The 21069-nt window shown below is 39.5% G+C and overlaps 1 protein-coding gene across 11 annotated transcripts in view; it reads right to left on the reverse strand.

The window, feature by feature from the left end:
- vti1a (vesicle transport through interaction with t-SNAREs 1A) overlaps positions 1 to 21069 on the reverse strand; it is a 55336-nt gene that overhangs the window by 14569 nt on the left and 19698 nt on the right. For 5 of the 11 annotated variants that reach the window (XM_079660351.1, XM_079660359.1, XM_079660357.1 and 2 more), the window contains exons 4-6: positions 19992 to 20069; positions 14532 to 14552; positions 8263 to 8347 (exon numbers count right to left, since the gene is read on the reverse strand). In XM_079660351.1, the coding sequence (XP_079516477.1) occupies positions 8263 to 8347; positions 14532 to 14552; positions 19992 to 20069 (184 nt within the window). Of the gene's footprint in view, positions 1 to 323; positions 1284 to 8262; positions 8348 to 14531; positions 14553 to 19991; positions 20070 to 21069 lie in introns of those variants that run through there. The other 6 variants (XM_079660354.1, XM_079660353.1, XM_079660356.1 and 3 more) reach the window with 3 other exon arrangements.

Raw genomic sequence — 21069 nt, forward strand, 5'->3', positions numbered from 1 at the left:
ATGTAGCTTTCTAAAGTAAGTTTATGATGACAGACTGCTTTATTAAAATGTTATCAGCAGTCAGCTGGGTGGAAAACTACTATTATTAACTTTAGACTGTCTGCTCACTACTGCTAATTTCAACCAAACTTTGATTAAATGTTTATTTAATTTCATAATATTTAATGTTTGAGAATTAGAATTCATTTTTGGTCAGTAAGAGATTTTTTTGAAACTGTCTTCAACACATTTCTTATTTAAATACAAACATATAATAATGTAATAATTGATTACATTCAATTCAAACAGTTGTAGTTATTAGGATCTATTTTGTGTAAAGGAAAAAGGTTTTACTATTAACACCACCACACATAACTTAGATGCATCTACAAATGTTAGTTGTTAAAGTACAATTTTACAACTATCAGTAAAGCAAAAGGGAAATGTTGAAAAGCAGTAATAGCTCTTCCCTTTTAGATTTTTCTTGCTTTAAACTCTGTTGAATCCGTATTAATAATATAATAAAACTGTTCACTTACGTCTGCCAGCTTGACAGAAGACTCAGTGTTAATGGTAGCTTGACTCATTTGTCATTACTCATGTTCTTTGTAGCAGCTTTCTCCTTTTAAATAAAGCTGGTTGTGACTCTTCTACAATGTAACAGACGTAAGGGAAGACACTGGTCAAATAAAAACCAGGAAGTGTTTCTTTTGTGAACGAGGGAAAAATGTAATAATATGTTATGTGTCTGTTGTGAATTAGTCATATGCTACCTAACACCTCCATCTCTTGTTCCTATACTGCAGCCCATCCACACTCACTCTGATAAATGTCTCATTTTTTTTTTTTTAGACTTCTTTTAGTGCTTTAACTGACATCAATCCTCTTGTCATCCAGTGCGTCACTATCATCACCAAATTACAATGTCTGATACGTCCTCGGGTGAAAAGGTGGCACAATTCTCTCTCACTGCCACTCTTTTAATATATTTCACTATTTCATTTTTTTTGTGGTTCTCCCTTTCCGTTTTTAATATTTCAGCGTCTTAGATGTAGCAGCAGCTCTTTAAAGCGCCCATGGGGGCTCCAAGTCCTCGCTTTTGTCTCCCATTTCCTTCTGAAACTGTTTTTCTTTAACCCTATGCGGCTCTTCACAGTTGTTGTTTCAGCTCTCTCCTCTCTGTCGCGCTTTCTGCTGCGTTCCCCCTACCTCCCTCAGCTTTCTCTGTGTCAGCCAGAGGTCAACGCTTCACTTTTTTCTTCTGCATGCAAGCAGGCAGGGGGTATCTTTTTAGTTATTGTAACCTAAAAATAGAAAAAGAAAATCTGATTTAAGGTTGGAACCAAGGTGTCTTTTAAGATATAGCGGCGTACCACTATCTAGCAATTGGAGGGTGTTAAATATGTTGAGATAAGGATTAGATTACATCAATCAATGATTTGGATGAGGTTTGATTGAGAATAAAGACCAATTTATGACCTGTTTCTGAAATTACATATTTATACATTTTAACATTTATTACTTACTGACCATTATTTAAAGCTGGAATTAGCATTTTTTTCTTTTAATTGATGTGTAGTGTTACAAAATGAATCCATAGTGTAGTAGAGAGTGATGAAACACTATTATAAACTGCATTTACTATAAATTCAGACCTACTTTTGATTTTGAGAGATGTTGGTAACCTTTTTGGGTTGCATGTTTTCAGTTAACAATGTTAATGTTGTCGTCTTTATACTTCAGAAAATAATATATATGTGAGGGTTAATGTAACCTTTTTCACTGCATACCACCAGCATGAGTTGGAGCTGTTGTTACAATGTGTGGAAAGTTATGGATCGGAACTTTAATATTTGAATACATCTGTGCTTTTTAAATTGAACTGCAAACAAAAATAACAAGAAAAATGAAGTTTACGTTGATAAATCAGCATCATTTCAGAATGGACACCCAATATTTCTCTTAGCAATGTTGCCTCATGATTTACTGAGCCTGAAAGCTCCAATGAGCTCTCTAGTCAGATCATTACTTCCAAGAGTCTCATTATGTTGAGAGCCTTGTTGAAGCTAATAACTGACTAAAGGTCTAATTATTAGATTTTCTCCTAATTTTATTAAAGCTAGCTAACACTTAGTGCCCACCCAACACAGGGATACAATCAGGCTGGTTGTTGCCTGAAGTTGTTGGACTCAATGAATGGTATTATCCATTCAGGGACATTTTGATGGACTTCAGTCTACCTTGTGTGAGTTCATTTAATTTTACTCAAACATGTCAATTGTTGCAATCTCTGTAGCGGCACTTAACTTAAGCTAATATTTGGATGTTTGCGCCAACACCTGTCGATGAACAGGGAAATACAGACTTGCCCGCTCACACACAGCGAAACAGGCGCACACACACACAAACACACACTCGAGTCTGTTGGTTCAGCTCTTCCATTGAGGGTGCGTATGCTAGCTGGCCATTGTGCGCCTTAGGCCTTTTGTCTGTGCAGCCTGAAACTGGTGATTGCACCTTAGCTACCGCAGTTCAAGCGTAAACAGTGTGTTCATGCCCTTCGATATACACTGTTGCCAGTGGACCCCTAAATCCCTGGAACAGCTGAGTCCTAGGGTGTCAAAGATAATGGCGATTTATTGCAGTGCGAGGCTTTCTCATTGCCCCTCCCGCCCCCCTTTCCAATAGTCCCCCCCCCCACCCCTCCCCCTTCCTCAAACAGATTAAAATTAAGCCTTAAACATGTGAGGATGGAATTAACACATTTAGCGAGTCTCCTCTTCCCACATCCCATTTTCGCTCCAGAGCGGCTGATCCCTGCTGCCGAACGCGGGTGCAATTTTAATGACTCGCAACGTTTTTGAAGTCCACATGAAAAAAGCGTCGCCCGCCGTTTGTGGCGGCGCTAGATATGGCTGGGCCACGGCCGGCCATGATTGGGGGGGACACACGCCGCCGACTCGGACTCCAGGCTCTTCGATAGGATCGGTGTCATTTTCCTCTCCACGATAAGACGCCTTGCTGACAAGGTCCGATTAGGAGAGAAAAAATCATTATTGCTACGCCTTTCATCCACCGGGGGTTTACCGATAAACAGCTCACCCGCGGCTAGATTTTCTGAGAGCGAGATGTTATGCGTTGAAACATATATATTGCGGGAATATGGTTTCTTCATTTTCGAAGCGTTTTCAATAATAATATATTTTAGCTATAGAAAAAACTACTTTTCTTTCAAATGTATTTCGCAAAAGCTCTCCCCCTTCCAGCTGAACGCTCAAGCTGAGAAATATTTTATTTAGCTTTCCCTTTCATTAATCAAACAATTATCAAATAACTTTATATTCTTTTTCAACAGGGCAAGATGATGGTATCAGCCAACAAAAAGTAATTCATTATTCTATACCTTAAGGACATCCACATACGAAAACTGATACATATTCAACATATATTCAAACTACATTGTAGAACAGAGAGAATGAGTTAACAATGGATCTATTAGTTTGAAAGGGTAAGATTTACATTGCATATATACTGTATATGATCCAACAAATATTGTGTATATATTCAATAAAAGTAATCCCTTGAAATATCAGCAAGTATCACATGTTGGTGTTTGAGCAGGTCACACACAACGTCTATTTAATTATATAAACTTCATAAAATTATCTGTTCTAAAGTATGGAATTACCAAAATAATAAAACACTTAATATTTAATAAATAAGAAAATGTTACAATGGGACAATTTCCCTTAAAACATTTTTTTTAAATGTGTTGGATTTTATTATGAAAGAATATGTTTTAACAATAATTAAATTAAACACAAAAATATGTTATAATGTTTTGGTATTTCCCAATATTGTACATATTTAATAATGAAATAAAATGGGCTAGTAGTTAATAATAGCCTCTGCTTAAAATAAAAAGTGATTGTGTCATTTGCTAAGTGTTTGCTTATGGATTTGAGGAGCGAGCACCACTTTGGTGGCCCAGCACCAAAAGAATCATGGAGTCTGATCTTTAGAGGGAAGAGGGAGAAATAAAGCAAGTGTGAGAGAAACAGAGAACGAGACGAAGATGGAGGGGGAGAGATAGAGAGTCGGGACAAACGTACGCTGTGTTACTGGGCCACTCCAGCGCCCGTGGACTCTCAGCAAGACTCAAAGCCACACTCTGCTTCAAAAGGCAGCCATGAAGATTTTTTTTTTTTATGTTTACAAAAAAATATTTATTTATTTCTCGTCACTCTGTCATTTATCTGTTTTTTTCCCTTGCTGTCCCAGCACCCCTTGCTCTGCCACAGGAATCATGTTCGATGACGCCGACGTGCTCGCCCTCCCCTCTTCTCCCCCCCATCTCTTTTAATACCACTGCAGTTGAAAATCAAACTGCTCTAAAACAAATTGATGTACTCTTTAATATAGTCGTCACATCATCACAGGGTCCCCACGCGTCTGCCTTGGTGACAACTGCAGGGCTGCTTAGCTTAGCCCAGCGATGGCTGCCACTTTGTTGGTCGCTTCAATGATTTATCACAAAAAAGAGAGGGAGATTGTGAAGAGAGAGAAAAGGGGAGCGACAGAGAGAAAAGACCCCTGGATAACGATTGAGTCACAAGCACCTTTGATTGACAAGGTCTAATCAGCTTATCTCCATCCTAATAAAGTTGATAGCCTGCGGTGCTGCTCTCTACCTGGCATGGTGTGAACTTTGGGCTGTGCTGGGGCCCATGGGGGCCGCGCTCTGGCCCTCTCTGCTTATCTTAACGGGACTGAAATCAATCCCTAATGAGCTGTTTTCATTTTGCAGGATTGATTACAGGCCCCTAAACACCAAGAACAGTCGCCTAAGAAGTGTTCTCAGCCTCTTGCTGGCCACCTTTAAAATGCAGAGTAGCAACGCTTTTGTCTGTGTCGGTCTTTGTTTCAGCGGCTCATTCTGCTGGCCTTGCGAAGTTATTTGTGTCAACTGAAGAAGTATAAAGGGGGATGGATTTTCAAAGTGAATTCCTCCCACATTTGCTGGTTGATTTATTGAGTCGTATTGTGTTTATATTGCCTCTTAGATTCATTCATTCGCAACAATTAAAAAAAAGAAAGCATTTCCATTTCATTTTAAATATTAATACCAAAAAAAATAGAATGACATTAAAGCAAACTACAGAAGCTTCAAGAACAAATACGACTGTTGCTGCTACAATAAGCCCATAATTCAGGTCTGACCCTAAATCTACTATTACTGTCCTACATTTTACAGAGCCATCAGCCAAGGCCGTTCTATGCTGACTCAACATGGCAATTAGAGATATACAATCATTAAAGTGATGCCGGTAAACAAAGTAGATGATTTTATTACCATAACTGGAAAATAGGCTGGAGTTTGAGGCAGCATTTTCTCTGCCTCGTCTTGTATGAGCTGTCGATCAACATGGAACTCTCTCCCCTTCAATGAATAATAATCAAAAAGGTGAAACAGCTAATCATTGCAACTTAGATGTCTTATCTGACATGCTATCTATTTCTAAACAAGCAATCATAAATCATTCAAAAATCTTTTCAACTGTGGAGGGATGGAGTAAAATCTGGGATGTCTTTGATTTAACATCAGTCAAGCCTCCACATTTGGGCATTTCAAATGCCCCTGACTCAAATGTCTTTAAATTGGCTAACTGCATGCCCTCCCTCTTTATTTAGGGCTCTCTTTAACTGGGCTAGCCCCCATGTCTGCTTGTTGCTGTGCCTTGGCTTTTAAGTCAGTGCTCTTCACTAATGAAGTTCTATACTTTATTTATGAGACAAACAGAGGTCTTTGGTTCTTGAGGGTGCGTGTGGTAAATAGCTCTGCATGTCCAAAGAGTCTCCTCTATATCCCTCTGAGGGCTCTCACTGCTTTTGGCAGGCCTTTGTTTTCACTAAATACACTGGAGACATCGAGAATGGTAGAAAAAAAAGGCTGAAATCTGATAAAATGGTACTGTGTGAGGATTTATCTTTTCTCAGAACTATGAGTCGTCTTTTTTCCCTTAAATGTGACCTAGAAGCATCCTGGCTTTTTTGTTCCTGGTCATTAAGAGATATATTGTCAACGCTGAAGAGAAAAATGGGGCAAAGCTGAGTTTCTACGCCATTTCTTTGTTCAGGATATATCTCTTTGAAATAAAATGTATTTTGGTTCCACTTCCCCCATTGGTCAATTACAGTTCTTAAGGGTTACTGTGTCATTGTGGATGAAGAATGCAACTTTGAATTACTGTAAAATAACGATGCTAAACTGCTCTTCGTAAAAAGTACAGCTTAGATGTCTGAGGAGAGTTGAGGTTTGTAGCAAGAAAATCATTTACAATATGACTAGAGTGTCTGATTGGAGAAACACTTAACGCTCTAATTATTTGTGTTGTACGCCTATGTTGTGTGTTTTAAACCCAAAGCTTACTCTTTGACAGTTGCAAAAGCCATTTTGAGCATGAATAAAGCAGGTGTGCTTCTTGGACTTTTATTTAATAATTGTATTATTTGTTGATTTGAAAGGGAAGGAACTACACAAAGTACAGGCTTTTCTTACTATAACAATAAGCAGTTCATGGTTTGCAAAAAGATAAATCCCAGTACTTTTTGTCTCAATACAGTAAAAGCTATGGCAGTACTATGATGTAAATAGTGCAGGATTTCATGAAGATGTCAGGGAAGTGTTGTGCTTTTGCCGCTGTGGAACCACAGATAGTTTGATTTGATCCAAACTGAATATAGTATCAGATGTCGTACACTCTTAAAAAGCCGGATACAAATACGTTAACCTGATGTTTATGCCCAGTGTGTTTCCTGAATTTGAGAGCTAGGCATATATAGTAGTTAATCTAGTGGAGGAGTGAATATTCACTGTGTATCTATGTTCTTTGTGCAGATGTATTCCCTGTTTGACCCGGAGACATTGCCATTTCAGGTTGTGCATCTGAGCGGAGGGTTGGTATCGACAGCGGAGTAAAGGAAGGGGTCATGGATTAAAGACGTGGGGCGAATTTCCCCCACCAAACCACAAACACAACCCCCAGCTGGTGCGGACCAAGCCAAGTGTGTGGGACCAAGGCAGGATAAACGAGCATTGTTCTTAGCTAGCTGCACACACGGTGGATGAGAGGACCACCGGTGACACAGGGTCAAAGGGCATGTGGCCGACTACAGGAGAAACGGCCGGGCCCAGGAGGTACTGAACACCGTTAAGCCACGGTGGGCTTCTTAAACACCGACCACGCTATGAGGGAAACATGAAAAAAGAAGCCATTATAGCGATAACACCACTGGGTGGAATTTAAAATCAGTCGGCTGTCGCAGAATTTGACGCAGTGGAGGAAGTGGGATAGCGGCGGGATCATCTGAGGCATTTGAATCAACATTTTTAAGCAGAGAAAGCAGATTGTATTTATGAATCTGTGAATGCAAGTTACAGGGAACATCAAAAGCCGGTGGTCTGTGTGCGAACCTTCCTTGACTTGAATTATTAAATCTGTCGATGTCGCACACGCCAGCCAACCCGCGATTATAGTGTAAATTGACAAACTTTTTCAAAACTACAACGGAAGCCTAAGAAAGCTGGTTGATACTTCAAGAATGAGCTTTGATACATCTCTGAGGAATACACTCTGCTTCGATAATGTGGGGACTGTCAGGAAGGAAGACAGGAAGAAAAGAAAAATGCTAACTGGTTAAATCTATTTAAGATCCCAATGAGCTTTTTTCCTATTTTAAGATAAAAAAAACCCTCCTTGATAATGAGGAAAAAAGGAGCTGTGTGTTTCTTTGTTTGGATGGTTTATTTAGAAAGTGATATTGTGTTTTATTTCCTTGTGCACTCCTGAATTAAGAACTTCAGGAGGAACGCTGACGTTGTTTATTTTCACAGACCCCCCTCTTGTTTTTGTAAAAAAAAACACCACCACCCAACCAACACTCAATGCACAACACACACACCGCCGTAGTGATGCACGTATTTTCTTCTGGAGCAGAGCAAGGAGAAGCGGCGCTCGATCTGTTGCCTGTACACCTCTCTCTCCCTCCCTGGCTCGCCTTTGATGTGCTCCCGAAAATGTCATCAGGCGTCAAGGAAAGAGGTTTTTTTTTTTTTTTTTTTAGACCCCCCCCTTTCCCTGCTACCCCCCAAACACACACAAACACACATATCCACCCACCTCGCATATGAGCAAGACAATTTGCTGTCGCTCACTCATCCTCACCACTATCTTGAACACCACCCCGCTCCCTCCCAACCCCAATCCAAAACAGAAGACGTACCAGTTTCTACTGCTATCTGGTAGCCGGCCTCCAGTCTCCGTGATGACCTTTCCAGCTTCTCTGTGTTGTCCAACAGATGCGCTCGCTGCAACAAATAGAGGGGAGAAAAAAATAAACCAGAGAAACAAACGCAAAAAAAAAATTTGATTGAGAGGGCTGGGACCCATTTCAAAGAAACACATCAACACTGTCAACTAAACAGACAGACCACATCCACAGCAACAACATAATGCAGCCAGGTTGGCAATAACCTTCATGGATGACAATGTGTTATTTGCTGATGGAATATCAAGCATATGCATGTTGAGGCTGACAATGTAAGAGCTGCTGCCGCCTCATCTTGGACATAAAAACAAGAAGTACTTTGAGGTTTGTTGCCTCTTGGTATTGTTCCACAGCGTAGCCTTCTGCTGCACACAGAGGGAAGTTAAGGGAGGGATGTGGAGGGAATTAAGATACAATAAAATGTCATTTAAAGCTTGCCAGTTCAAAGGAACATCCTGTTCAGGTGATGGCTTTACACCGGAGCAGACATACAGTATAAGACAAAATCAACATTACTCTCGCAACTGTAGAGAGTTATGCAACCTTTCAAGTTTAAGATCTTGAATAATAACAATCCATCAATGTCAGAAATGTATATCAAATGGGCATCATTGTAACGGCAGGAAATGTAATAATTATCCGAAACAAAACCATCAAATGTATTTTTTTCTTCTTGTTTATCGACATTAATGGACCAATACAGTATTTAATGATGTATGAATAAATGCACCCCCCCCCCCCCCTCACCCCCACTTGGTTTACTCACAGCTATCAACAATTGACAAGGCTGTCCATTGAAAGCTTGGAGCTAAGGGAGAATATCAAGAAAAATGTGTTTCATAAATAATTAAATACGCAATTTGATCATTTTTTTCAAAGTGGATCTTTGTGAGTATCAAGGTGTTAGCTAGGGCTGTAATACTGTGTGTAAACATATCAATTGATAGCAGTGCCTTAGATACTAAGAGAACCAGTGCTTCTGGTTTATTTTCTAAAGCAACATTTGATCTTTTCTGACTAGCAAGGCGAAAAAGAATATGCGATCTGTTGACTGATGGCCTTGAGTTCCATCTTACAGTATGGGCTCTTTAACATAGGAATCTGCCATTATGTTTACATATTAAAATACCCCACCATGCATAGAACTTGAACTTGAAAATGTTGATCTATACCTGATGATGTGTATTGTTTGATATTAAATGTTGTTAAATCTATTTTAATATTTGGTTTCAAACCTATTCTTCCAACTGCCACCATCAGGAAAGCCTGCCTCTTATTTAAATTACCAGCTAGTCAATTTGTCAATGAGTCTTCCAAATGATTATTGAATTAAGCAGAACATTTCTAGTTAGGAATATCTACTTTATCGTTTCAACATTACATTGTTTAATTCATTGAACAAAAGAGGATACTCAACTATACATCATGCTTTAGTTCTTGCAATAAAAGTAATTCTTCTACCACAGTTTACCCATCGAGGTTCCCCCTCCCTCTCCACAAACATGTGATTATTTTTTTGACAGTCATATATGGTTTTCTTTGAAAAGGCTACTGTTTTAACGTGTTTCCCAGATGTCTGCATTCAGTTTGATTCTGTGTTTTCAACCTTTAATCTTTATAATACGATTCCCAAGACTTAATAAACTACATATCTCATTAAAAATATTCTAATGTACTGTATCACAAGGGGGTTAATCATGGGAGCATTTGTTTGATCAGCCTTTGTTTCAAATAATGCGTGGATAAAACACTGAAGTAGTTTTATTAAATTCAATTATTCTATGTAATCATCGTGGTTGCTCTAAGCAAATCTTTAGATATTGATTTAATTGTTATTTGCCTGATTGATTAAAATTAACTATGTTTTTTTTTATTACTACTTTCATTCAAACAATTTAGTGAATTTTAAAAAAACGACCTTAAAGTTGTTTGTATATCTAAACCTTTCCTTATAAGACAATACCATCGTTAAATCTGTTAAACTAGGCAGAGGCTTATAGACATTTTAATGAAGTCTATTTTGAATCTATGGTTGTTCAGTGCAAAGTTTTGACCACCTACTGTATCTAACATACAAACATAGCTTCAAACAACATAAATAATGTCCACTGTAGCAGTCAGGCTTTCATTAAATCCAAAGTGAATTCAGAAGAGAGGATCATAAACAGCGTAAACATGGAAGGCATAAATGTTTATTCCAATGTTGTTGGTTTTGATGGCCCTTTCTAATATGCTATGTTAAGAAACTGATCAGATGTAACATATTTGACACTTGAAAACAACCCGACGAATGACATCCGCCTCTCTGACAAGGGTTTAGACCCATCACAAGAGCGAAGGGGACAGGGGGAGAAGTGAAATCTCTAGTTTTGGTTAGGCTGTCAAAATGTGTACCAGCTAATCACTCAGAGGAAATAAAAAAAAACGTGGAAGAAGAAGAAGGAAAAAAAAAAAAAAAAGTCAACGACACACTTTTCAAAGTTTGACAATAAGAGGGATGGGAAAAGAGCAGGGAGGAGAAAACTCCCTCTGAACTCTTTTCTCTCCCTCGCTTCCTTTTTCTTCGCGCCGCTGACAGATGTCATTTAAAATTGCAGAGATACTTCTCAATAGTTAAAGGGAGGGCAGGGGGAGGATAGGAGAACGGGTGGGTGGTTGTGTGGTAAAATGGGCCGCTGCTAGGAGAAAAAGCGATGGGGAGACGGTGAGTGGGACAAGGTGTGGTGTGTTTTTGGTGTAAGGTGTGGCAGGGGGTTTCAGGGAGGGGTTACTTGAGGTGTGGAAGTGGTAGTGGCACCAGCAGTGATGGTGGCAGTGTGCTCGTGGGAGAAAATGGATACCAAGCCTGGGCTATAATGAGCCCCTATGGATCAGAGGGGACGTATTGACATGCAATGCTTAAGCTTATACACCTAGACCATGGCTGCAGTGCCTGTGTGTGCCTGGGAGCATGAGGCAGTCGGGGATACTGACAGAGTAGCGCACTCCCCGGGTTCTTCAAAGAGCTCAAGTGATTAGTATGTTATCATTACCATTCGAAACGTGATTTTCCTATTCCCTCTCGGCGAAGGTGACACGTCTCGGGGAGACGGCCGGCAGACTCACTGCGATGGAAAGCCACTTCAAAGCTTTCTCCTCCTGAATTTCTCCCTCTCTCTCTCTTCTCTCGCGCGTTCTGTCTTCTTTTAGGGCCGGGGGGAGGGGAGGGTGAGCGCGGGTGGGTGTGTGAGGTGGGTAGGGGGTGCTGGGGGGGGTTTAGTTGTGGCAGTGGCGGTGTATACGTGTGTGTGATCATTAGAATAATGCGCCCCGAGTTTGACGGTGACAGAACCTGAAGGAAAGGGTGAGAGTTCAGCCACTAAGAATCCAGTAATGGCACACTGTGATGGCCCTAATAATGAAACAATCCAGACATGGACGCAGGATGATACCATGGAAAATAATGAAAAGGAACATCTGCAATAAAAACATCCTACACTACATTGTCTGTGTTGAGGCTGATAGAGAGATTATGTGTACATACTTTGTCTAAAATGAGGTGACTCTGAATCTCCAGATAAGCAATTTTTAACAAATATCACAAAAATGTGAATCCAAGTGCTAGGCTATGGTTTTATTCTGCAGATAGCAAGTCCAAGATATCCTTGTCAGCATTTGTGTCCAAGGAAAAGCAAAGTGGCTGCCAGCTCCTACTGTGCTACAAAGAAATATCAAGGCTTGACCCCCGTGGTTCTGATATAAGCATCATGGGATCTTCAGAATAAGGCACACATACTGTACAATAACATCTATTCAAGCTCCAATACTGGCTCACAATTCAAAACACTATGCATGTCATCATAATGATATCTGATTGTCTCATGGAGCCTTCTAGCAAAAATATTTAAATACAACATATGATAAATGTTATGCATCTCTGAGTGCACCACCTCCACCATCATTTCTCCCTATGCATGTATGCCTTTTCATCTGACACCTACATTTTGAACAAAGATCTTCTTAGGAGCCATGAAAATTGTGTTTTTTTGTTGTGCTGTTTTGCGTCAAGAAACACTCTTCAGTTGTAAGTTATTAACAGGGAGCCCCAGAACAATGCAGCTGTAGCTCAAACGAAATCTCTCCCCTCTTCTTTCGCTCTCCTGCCTTTTTTCAATATCAAACACGGGCGGTTACTATCACCATTTTCCAAAGTTCAGATGATTTCCTTATTATTTCAATAAGGGTGGGGGAGAGTCAAAGTGAATAATGATGACAGCTGTGATTCAGACTGACTGTGATCTTCTGTGCCGTTTGTTTGGGACTTGTAAGACGAGGAATTACAAGTGTCAAACAGCTGTGAATATGGGTGCTAAATATTTAAACATGTTTTTCAGCTGAAGAAAAAAAAAGTATAGTTTTTTAAAAGCAAGGCTTAAGTGTGTATAAGCTGTGCCAGCCTTTGATTCATATGCAGGAAGAGCAGGAGGGTAAAAGACTGCAATGGGAGAAGAGCAATGGCGAAGAGGGCGCAGAATCAAGCCCGGTTACACAGATCGGGGGCTTCCAAAAGGGGGGAGACAGGTGAGGTGACTCAAGATGTCTTCTGACCCTCAGGCTAGCAGGAAATGCACAGAAATAAAGGTGGGAAGAAAAAGGGGAAACAACAGTAGAGCTGAATCAAATAAAGAGGGGTGATAACATGGCATCTGGGCCAGCTTGGAGCTCTAAATTATGAATAGGTGTGAATGGTGAGCCTTTGATAGGAATTGAATTACTCTGTTTCAGAAGAGACCCTTTTGAACACATCTCAGTCAAAGGCACGATTAACAACATACTGTAGGTACACCTGCAAATACAAGTTCAGCCACACTTCAAAGGACAAGCAACAAAATGTACAGGACCAACTGAATCTGCCTCAATTAGAGGGAAATACATCTTTGTTAGTATCAATAAAAATTAGATGATTAGATGATTGTGAATAACATGCTTGATATTTGTTAAGCAACATAATGTTATTAGAATTCACATGTATATTGCACTACCAGAATAACCAGTATAACGTTTGAGAGAATATTACTAATACTTTAGGACAGTCCGAGAACAAGTGATTAAGTAAAACAAAACAAAATGGTTGCATTAATACCATCTTAATTCATAAACACACAGTTTTGACTACTCAATCAACATTCCATGTACAGATTGCCTTGGCCGCTCAAATCATGCCTTTATATTATACTTACAGCTTATACAAATAGAACAACATACAAGTTTAAGGAATAACCATTTGATTTCAAATCAAAGTGTTTTGTTTACAACCTACAAGAGAGAAAAATGCCAAATGTTGTTAAATGAATCTGTCACAGGAAACTTCAATGAAAAGTTATTGTTATCTGGAAAAATTTAGTTTAGTTCATCATAGCCTTTGATTTAATTAGCATGTGGTAAGCTAATCGGCTAAGCAATAGGATAACTCTTGCTTCTGTTTGCTGTGGATTGTTGTAGGTAGATCTGCTCAACCAAAATGATATTTCAGATGTTGCATGTTCGTAATTTACCATTATTTACAAACTATCATTGTACAGTACCTGAAGTGTTGAAGTGTTTTCTTGACATTTTTGTTTGTCTGCACTGATGTACATTTTTGCTGCGCACTAATAACAACACTTGATTGACACTTGGTTTCATTGCTTTGCTTGCTTTGGAGACAACAACCCTTACATTGCACGATTTAGAACATGAACAATGAAATACATCAAATGTCATGCACTGAGTTCACTAATCTATGAAAATGGGGGTGATATTAATGGAGAAGTGAATGATAAGACTACCTTACAGTCATGATTGTACAGCTTCAAACACATCGGTGGGAATTGCACTCAATCCAATTCATTACAAAATTGAGTGAGCAACTACATAGCCTCATTCAAGAAAATTAGGGGGTAGTATATTGCAAGCAGCAAATCCCTGGTGAAACAAAGAAATTGATCAGTGTTGGGCCAAATCACCAAAGCTTTTGAAGTTTTGCTTAATTTTGCTGTTTCAGTATCAGAAATAATATCTTTATGATATTTAAGGTAACTGGAGAAACTGACCTTAGGTGAATTCACTATCTTTGGCTTGGCTTGTAAGCCGTTCAATCAGACATGCTAAAAAAATATGTCCAAATGGGTTGATTTGAAGTTTCTTCAGGAGAGCAGGGCAAATAGAAATTTCATTGGGAAAGCAGAATTTAAGGAAGCACTTACCTCTTCACGCAACTTTATCAACTGCATCATGAGAGCAGAAGGAAGAAAAGAGAAAGATGGAGAGAGTGAAGGAGAGATAAACATGGCAGGAGGAAAATCAGTCATGTGGCTGAGTACAGAATTAACCTTGACGATTTATCGGTTTGCATGTTTAGCATTTGGAAATCACTAGACAAACACATTAAACGCAGCTAAACACGCCGCTCGGGCTGACTTTTCTGAACAAACAAAGATCAAGTCCTGGCGCTGTCACATTAAACAAAGAGAGGGAATGGATCGCTCCACTTGCAATATCAACTAACATTATCAAGGAAGTCACTTCACACAAGTCAATATAGCAAGAGAACAAAAATAAAATATAGACTGCACAGTTGCAAAATATTTTTCCTCAACATTTTAAACTGCATCTGTCATTTTGCTGAATTCTCTGGAAAGGATAAAAAGGAAATATGTGCCCTTTGGAAGAGAGTTGGAGAAATGCTGAGCCACTCCGTTTGTTCCACTGTTTATCAATGCTGATATGCTGTCAATATTACATGTAGCTTCACGAAGGTGCATTTAGATTATGTATAAACCATGTGAGGATACCCCTGTATACATCCAGTGCAGCGTGTTATTGGGACAGCCACAGATCATGAAAAATGAATCTTAGCATAGCTATACATTTTTGATGAAAGAGAATAGCAAATTTAAAGTGAAGTAAATAAAAAAAAATGCTATTCTATTCCCTGCCCTGGAAAAACCTTGCATCTCTAAAAATGAATCAGACATTTGAGGGAGGGAAATAATCCCATTTGCCATTAATTATGTCTAATCACAATTAAAAGAAGGTTGCTTCCCTGGCCTGTTGTTAAGTGAGGGCTATAGAGAAGGAAAGAGGAGAAAAGAGAAGGCTGGGGCTTATCGTGGGAGTGCAACGCGGTTGGTAGAAAAAAGGGAAGGACATATTCCTAGATTTGCAAGCCTTTAAGGTGTTTTTCTTTTTTTAATCCACGGTTCTTGGCCAACATTAAAAGATGATCAGATTTGAATGCAGTCTCAGGCCACTGTTACTTGTGTTGTTTATTTAGAATTGTGCAAACTGTAATAATGTTATGTTATATAAGGCTGACACTTTTGAGATCTTGAAATACAAACTTTAATTGCAAATTCTGTGAAAAGAAAGGGAACAAAATGCATATTGTGTCTGAGTAATATAAAACTAAAAATTAGTCTCTCTCTACTGGTTTGTGCCAGAATACAATTAGAATATAACTTATATTTCAAATGTTTACCTTTTAAACTGTAATTTTAAACAGCAAAATAATATTATACTGCATACTATATTTGTCTGCTCTATTAATATTCCACCACTAGTTAAACACTCGAAGAAATGTGCTGTATGATAATAAATGCAGGATAAATATATACTATATAAAACACAAGTGCTTCACATATTACTATTTTTCTCAGCACTCCCTGTTATTTTAGAAGCATCTCAAAAAGACTTCTGCAATCATTTTGGATTTATACACCAATCAAAAAAAATCCAACGCTTCACCTCAATATCGCAAACATAAAAATATAGTTGGCGTGTGTTATCTTGGAGGTAAACAAGTATAATTGCATGTTATTCTAAGGAGCTCTTTGCCTTGAAAAAGTCGGCCGTATTCAAGACACACTAAAGAGTTGAAGCTGTCTTTTTTCTAACTCGAGCAACAACTCCCCACGAAGAATGCATTATTGAAGAGGCCAAAGTTTAAAACTACACTGTGGATGTGCTTATTTGGGGCATGAAAAAACCCAGCAGATCCTGCGATCCCTCACCCCGGCTCAGCCATCAGTCAATGGGTACCAAACAAAACTTGTTCGAGCTCATTTGTGCTGCCTGACTGATTGCAAGTGCTCGTGGAGGATTTGTTAAAACTATACGAGTGGCACGTTGAGCCGTGTTTCTTCCTGCTTAGCTTTATTTTTCTCTGGCATCCATTCTTTAATACAGCCAACGACGCTCGCGCTGCTCAAGAGATATAGAGCAGTAAATACAGAATATTGTAAATGTTATAATTACTCCTGCATGAGCGCCTTTGCCTGTGTTTTTGTGATGCCAGCCAGTATTCAAAATTGCACTGCTGCAATTTTTCTGTTATGATAATCAGCAATTTTTTTTTCAAACAAAAGATTTTTTTTATCCAATACGGAATTCGATACAAGTGGTAATCTGCTTCCTTTGTAGCCTGTAAAATCTGGTCCATGCCGGCTCAAACCAGCGCAATCTCTTGTGGCCAAGCCTTCTGCTGTGACTGAAATCGAAACTATTCCGTATAGTGTTCGTGTGTGAAAAGTGTGTGTGCTTCTGCTGCTTTGTGTGTGGTGTCTCTGTGTGTGTGTGTGTGTGTGTGTGTGTGTGTGTGTGTGTTTGTGTGTGTGTGCGCGCACCAACGTATGTGCGTGTGTTGCATGCAGAGGGAAACAGAAAGAAAAAATGTGCAATGGTAGCCTACCACATTATTAAAAAAACGAGTGATAGTGCCAATTCAGTCTCTGTCCGCATACAGATAACGAATAAATGCCGAACTCTATTAAATCGTCCTTTAGCCATTATCGCAAGGCCAATACGCCATTTTCAGAACTTATGACGGTTCCCTATTTACTTAGCTATAAATCCTTGCCATGTTACCAACAGATTTGTGACTGGTAATGATCTGCTCAGCCAGGGCTATATGAAATGATCCTGACCTCTTTCAGATCGTCAGGAATTAAATTGACCGACTTGCCCCGGCCCCCACCATCTTTTCCTCTCTCCTATCACCGCCGTCTCGTTAGATAAAAAAGTCTGAAGTTCCGAGTACTCCACTCGCAGCAGGACCAAGACAAGTATTATCTGCACAAGTTTAAAAAGAAAAAATGAGGTAAATACGGCACCTGTGAGGAGAAAAGGGAAAATGTATATCTTCTATTTACTGTGCTTTTGCCCCCACCATGAACTTTGTCTAAGGCTTGGAGTGTGCAGGTGTGTGTGCTTTAGGTATAGCATGTATTATCGCAATTTCTCACGTAAGGAATTATTATTGCAAATTATACAGTGCCAGCTTTTTTGAACATTCAAAAATGTATGTAGTATTTTTCCAACATATAAAGGTTTTGAGTCCTGGTCATATTTGGAAAAAAATTAAATCAGGAAAATATAAAAGAATAAAATGATGAAACAAAGGGAAACAATACCCTGCTAAATAGTTGATCTGTTTTAATGGACATCATGTATGGCCTAAATGGCCAAATATAAATATTTTATTGTAATGTGATATCTTTCAATATTTTAAATTGTATTTAACATTTTATAATTTTATAACGGACATGATGTTGTTAGGCATTGATTTAAATGTCCCATTCTGCAATTTTTTCGACATGTGTGTAAACCTGGCTTAAATTATTTTTGTTTTATTGTTTTTCATTTTGCAATACAGTCGTTTGACGTATAACAATATCAAATAAATTACAGACAGTTGGTGTCAATTAATAATAATAACAAAATAATTTCTAAAACTATAAATACAACAATAAACAGCAATTTCCTACATTTTAAATATAAATGTTATGAGATTCCATAATATTACTCGTATCTAATCATAATTTGATAATGTTATTTTTATATGTACAGTATAGACTTATAAATATTACTTTATTACATGTTTGGATACATTTTGAATGAAAGGAAAATAAGATTTGAAATCCTTGACAGGATTCTGATAGAACTCCTCAGTGTCTGAGACGTGACATTTCTGACAGCGAGTCTCCTTCCAACTTCTGCACAAAATGTCAGAGTCACTTTTGTGTCTCGCTAATTTGCCAGGAATATGCATTTCAATTACGCATCTTGGTTCTTGATACATATGTTTCTAAGATGTGCGGTTCATGGGTCATCATTGAAATGGTAATGTTGAATGTTGAATTGGAAATGTTCAAAAAAAAATCAAAACAGACTACTTTTTTTTTTTAGCTTTGCTTAGCTATGGGTCTTCTAAATATACTCACTATAGAGCACTGGGGGACTCAATGTGCAAATATGCATTTAGGTATTCATCTCTGTCCTTTTTCTTTCTTGATTTGCACGTAAATGCAAAGTATTTATTTGCATGTGAATGTGTGATTGTGTGTGTGATTGTGTGTGCCTTGAGACACAGTAACCCCTGCAAGTTGACAGCCGATTGTAAAAGTAATATATAATTACTTAAAAGACGTTTGGTCATAGTTAAGAGTGGCTGTGTACGAGTGGCAGCTGTGCAGGTGAGCAATAGGTAAGTCTTAATTGTTAAAACGCTGAGTGCTGAATCCAGTCATGTATCATAGTTTTGATGCCGTTCTACATTTATTTATTTTTAAAATAACAAAACAACTTAAGTTTCAGAGAACACGTGGCATATTTTGGGAAATTAAGATCACAATTCATGATGATTGTTTGTCTTCTCCATTGCAATTTTCACGAGAGCTGTGAATGAATCTTTTGTAGACTTTGCTGACAATGAATGGAAATTGGTCTTTATCTGTTGTTTATATCCCTCCAATTCAACAGGCTGAACTGATATCCAAACAAAATGTCAGTCAGCGGCTTTTAGAGAACAATAAACCAATTGTGAACACGGTGATTGATAATAGATCAAACCCGGCTAACAGATATTTGCTGATATTAAATAAGAATAATAAAAAATGACTTAGGGGCTAAAGGATAATTAGTAAGGAGTACCACACCAAAATAATTCTGTGATTTCTTTAAAAATATAAATTGTCAAAAATATGAGAACCTGTATTCTTAATACATTTGAGTATCTGAATTGTGCGGGAGTTTAAAGAAAGACCGGAGATCAAGATTTAGAAATTCTGGGTGTGCATGTGAGTGTCTCTGTGTGTGTGCGGACCTCGATGGAGGTTCTTTTATTTTCTTAAGTCCACACCCGGCTGGAGAACAGCTGTGGGACGGTTGGAGTGGGGAGTCCGGGTTTTTTAGATTTAAATTTGTGTTGGATTGTGTGTTTGTGTTTTGCTGTGTGTGTGTGTGTGTGTGTGTGTGTGTGTGTGTGTGTGTGTGTGTGTGTGTGTGTGTGTGTGTGTGTGTGTGTGTGTGTGTGTGTGTGTGTGTGTGTGTGTGTGTGTGTGTGTGTGTGTGTGTGTGTGTGTGTGTGTGTGTGTGTGTGTGTGTGTGTGTGTGTGTGTGTGTGTGTGTGTGTGTGTGTGTGTGTGTGTGTGTGTGTGTGTGTGTGTGTGTGTGTCACAATCTGGCTTTGAGCAGACCCTGGTCCCAGGCCCTGAGCCGACTCACTGGCAGCCCAGCTTTGCATTAAACAGTGTTCCTTCCGCATGACTTGGTGACAATGCTGTGGTTTTGAGCTCTCGATGGCCTCTATGAGGGGCCCCACCTCCTCACCCTTGGGGCCAGTCAGCCACCCACACTGGTGTCGTCTGGGCCCCTGATTAGCACCTCACCTGGTTCTCCGAGGAGCCGGCGTCATCCCCCAGGAGATCGTTGCGCACCTCATCACTGTAGGCGATACGTGACCTTTTCTGCAGGGGGAGGAGGATGAGGAGGAAGGACAAAAAAGGAAGAAGAGAGGGGAGAAACGGGGGAGAAGGAAAAAGAGAAAACAAGTGGGGAAATATGGCTTAGTACTTTCGTCGAAGCAGAGACACAACAGGCATTCCTTAAGCACGAGAGCCCCCTAATGGAACTCGGTGACAAACAGTCATACACATGTAGGTTGTGTGTGTGTGTGTGTGTGTGTGTGTGTGTGTGTGTGTGTGTGTGTGTGTGTGTGTGTGTGTGTGTGTGTGTGTGTGTGTGGTGTGTGTGTGTACACTTACAACACATGTACTGAAAACAAACACGTCTGGGTGTGTGCCTCCTTCCAAGGTGAACTACTGTACCTAGTGCACTTGTGGCACAGAAGTGATGGCAAAGAGCCCCCCCACCTTGCCCACTTAAACAAATATAAGTTGAGGGATAAAAAATAAAAACCTCATCTCGTGTGCACACGGGGAGATTGTGGAACAGGGGGGACAGGGGAGAAGGGCCGGGGAGATCTATTATGAGGAAGTATCACTTGTCAGCGCTAAATCTTTTCTGGGGGCTGTCACCGCTGTCATCCCAGTGCAGTGGCAGCCTCTGTGATAACACCAATGCTGAGACTCAGACAGGGAATAATTCATCACCCATTGGCGGCCCCTCGGATTTTGGGGTAGCCTCTCTCCAACACACAAAAACCCCGCTCTCTCTTTCCCCCCCGTCTCCAGATGGGTGAGAATAAGAGGGAATGCCATGTCCAAAACAAAAAAAAAGAAACCCAAAAAGACAAACACACACATTTCATACACACTTCAGAGTGTGCCACCTCCGATTGTGGAAGAGTGGGCTGCCGTTGTACCGCTTGTTTACAGACACCCGACCCGTGGAAAAACAGCCTCTTGGCATGCCCTCTAAACTAAATACACACCAGCAGCAGACAGAGAAAGTGTTTACTAAGCCTCCTTCGCTTTCTCTCCCTGCCTTGACAGGGTTTCTAGGTGG

The sequence above is a fragment of the Notothenia rossii genome, assembly GCF_949606895.1.
Source record: "Notothenia rossii genome assembly, chromosome: 11".
NCBI classification, from domain to species: Eukaryota; Metazoa; Chordata; class Actinopteri; order Perciformes; family Nototheniidae; genus Notothenia; species Notothenia rossii.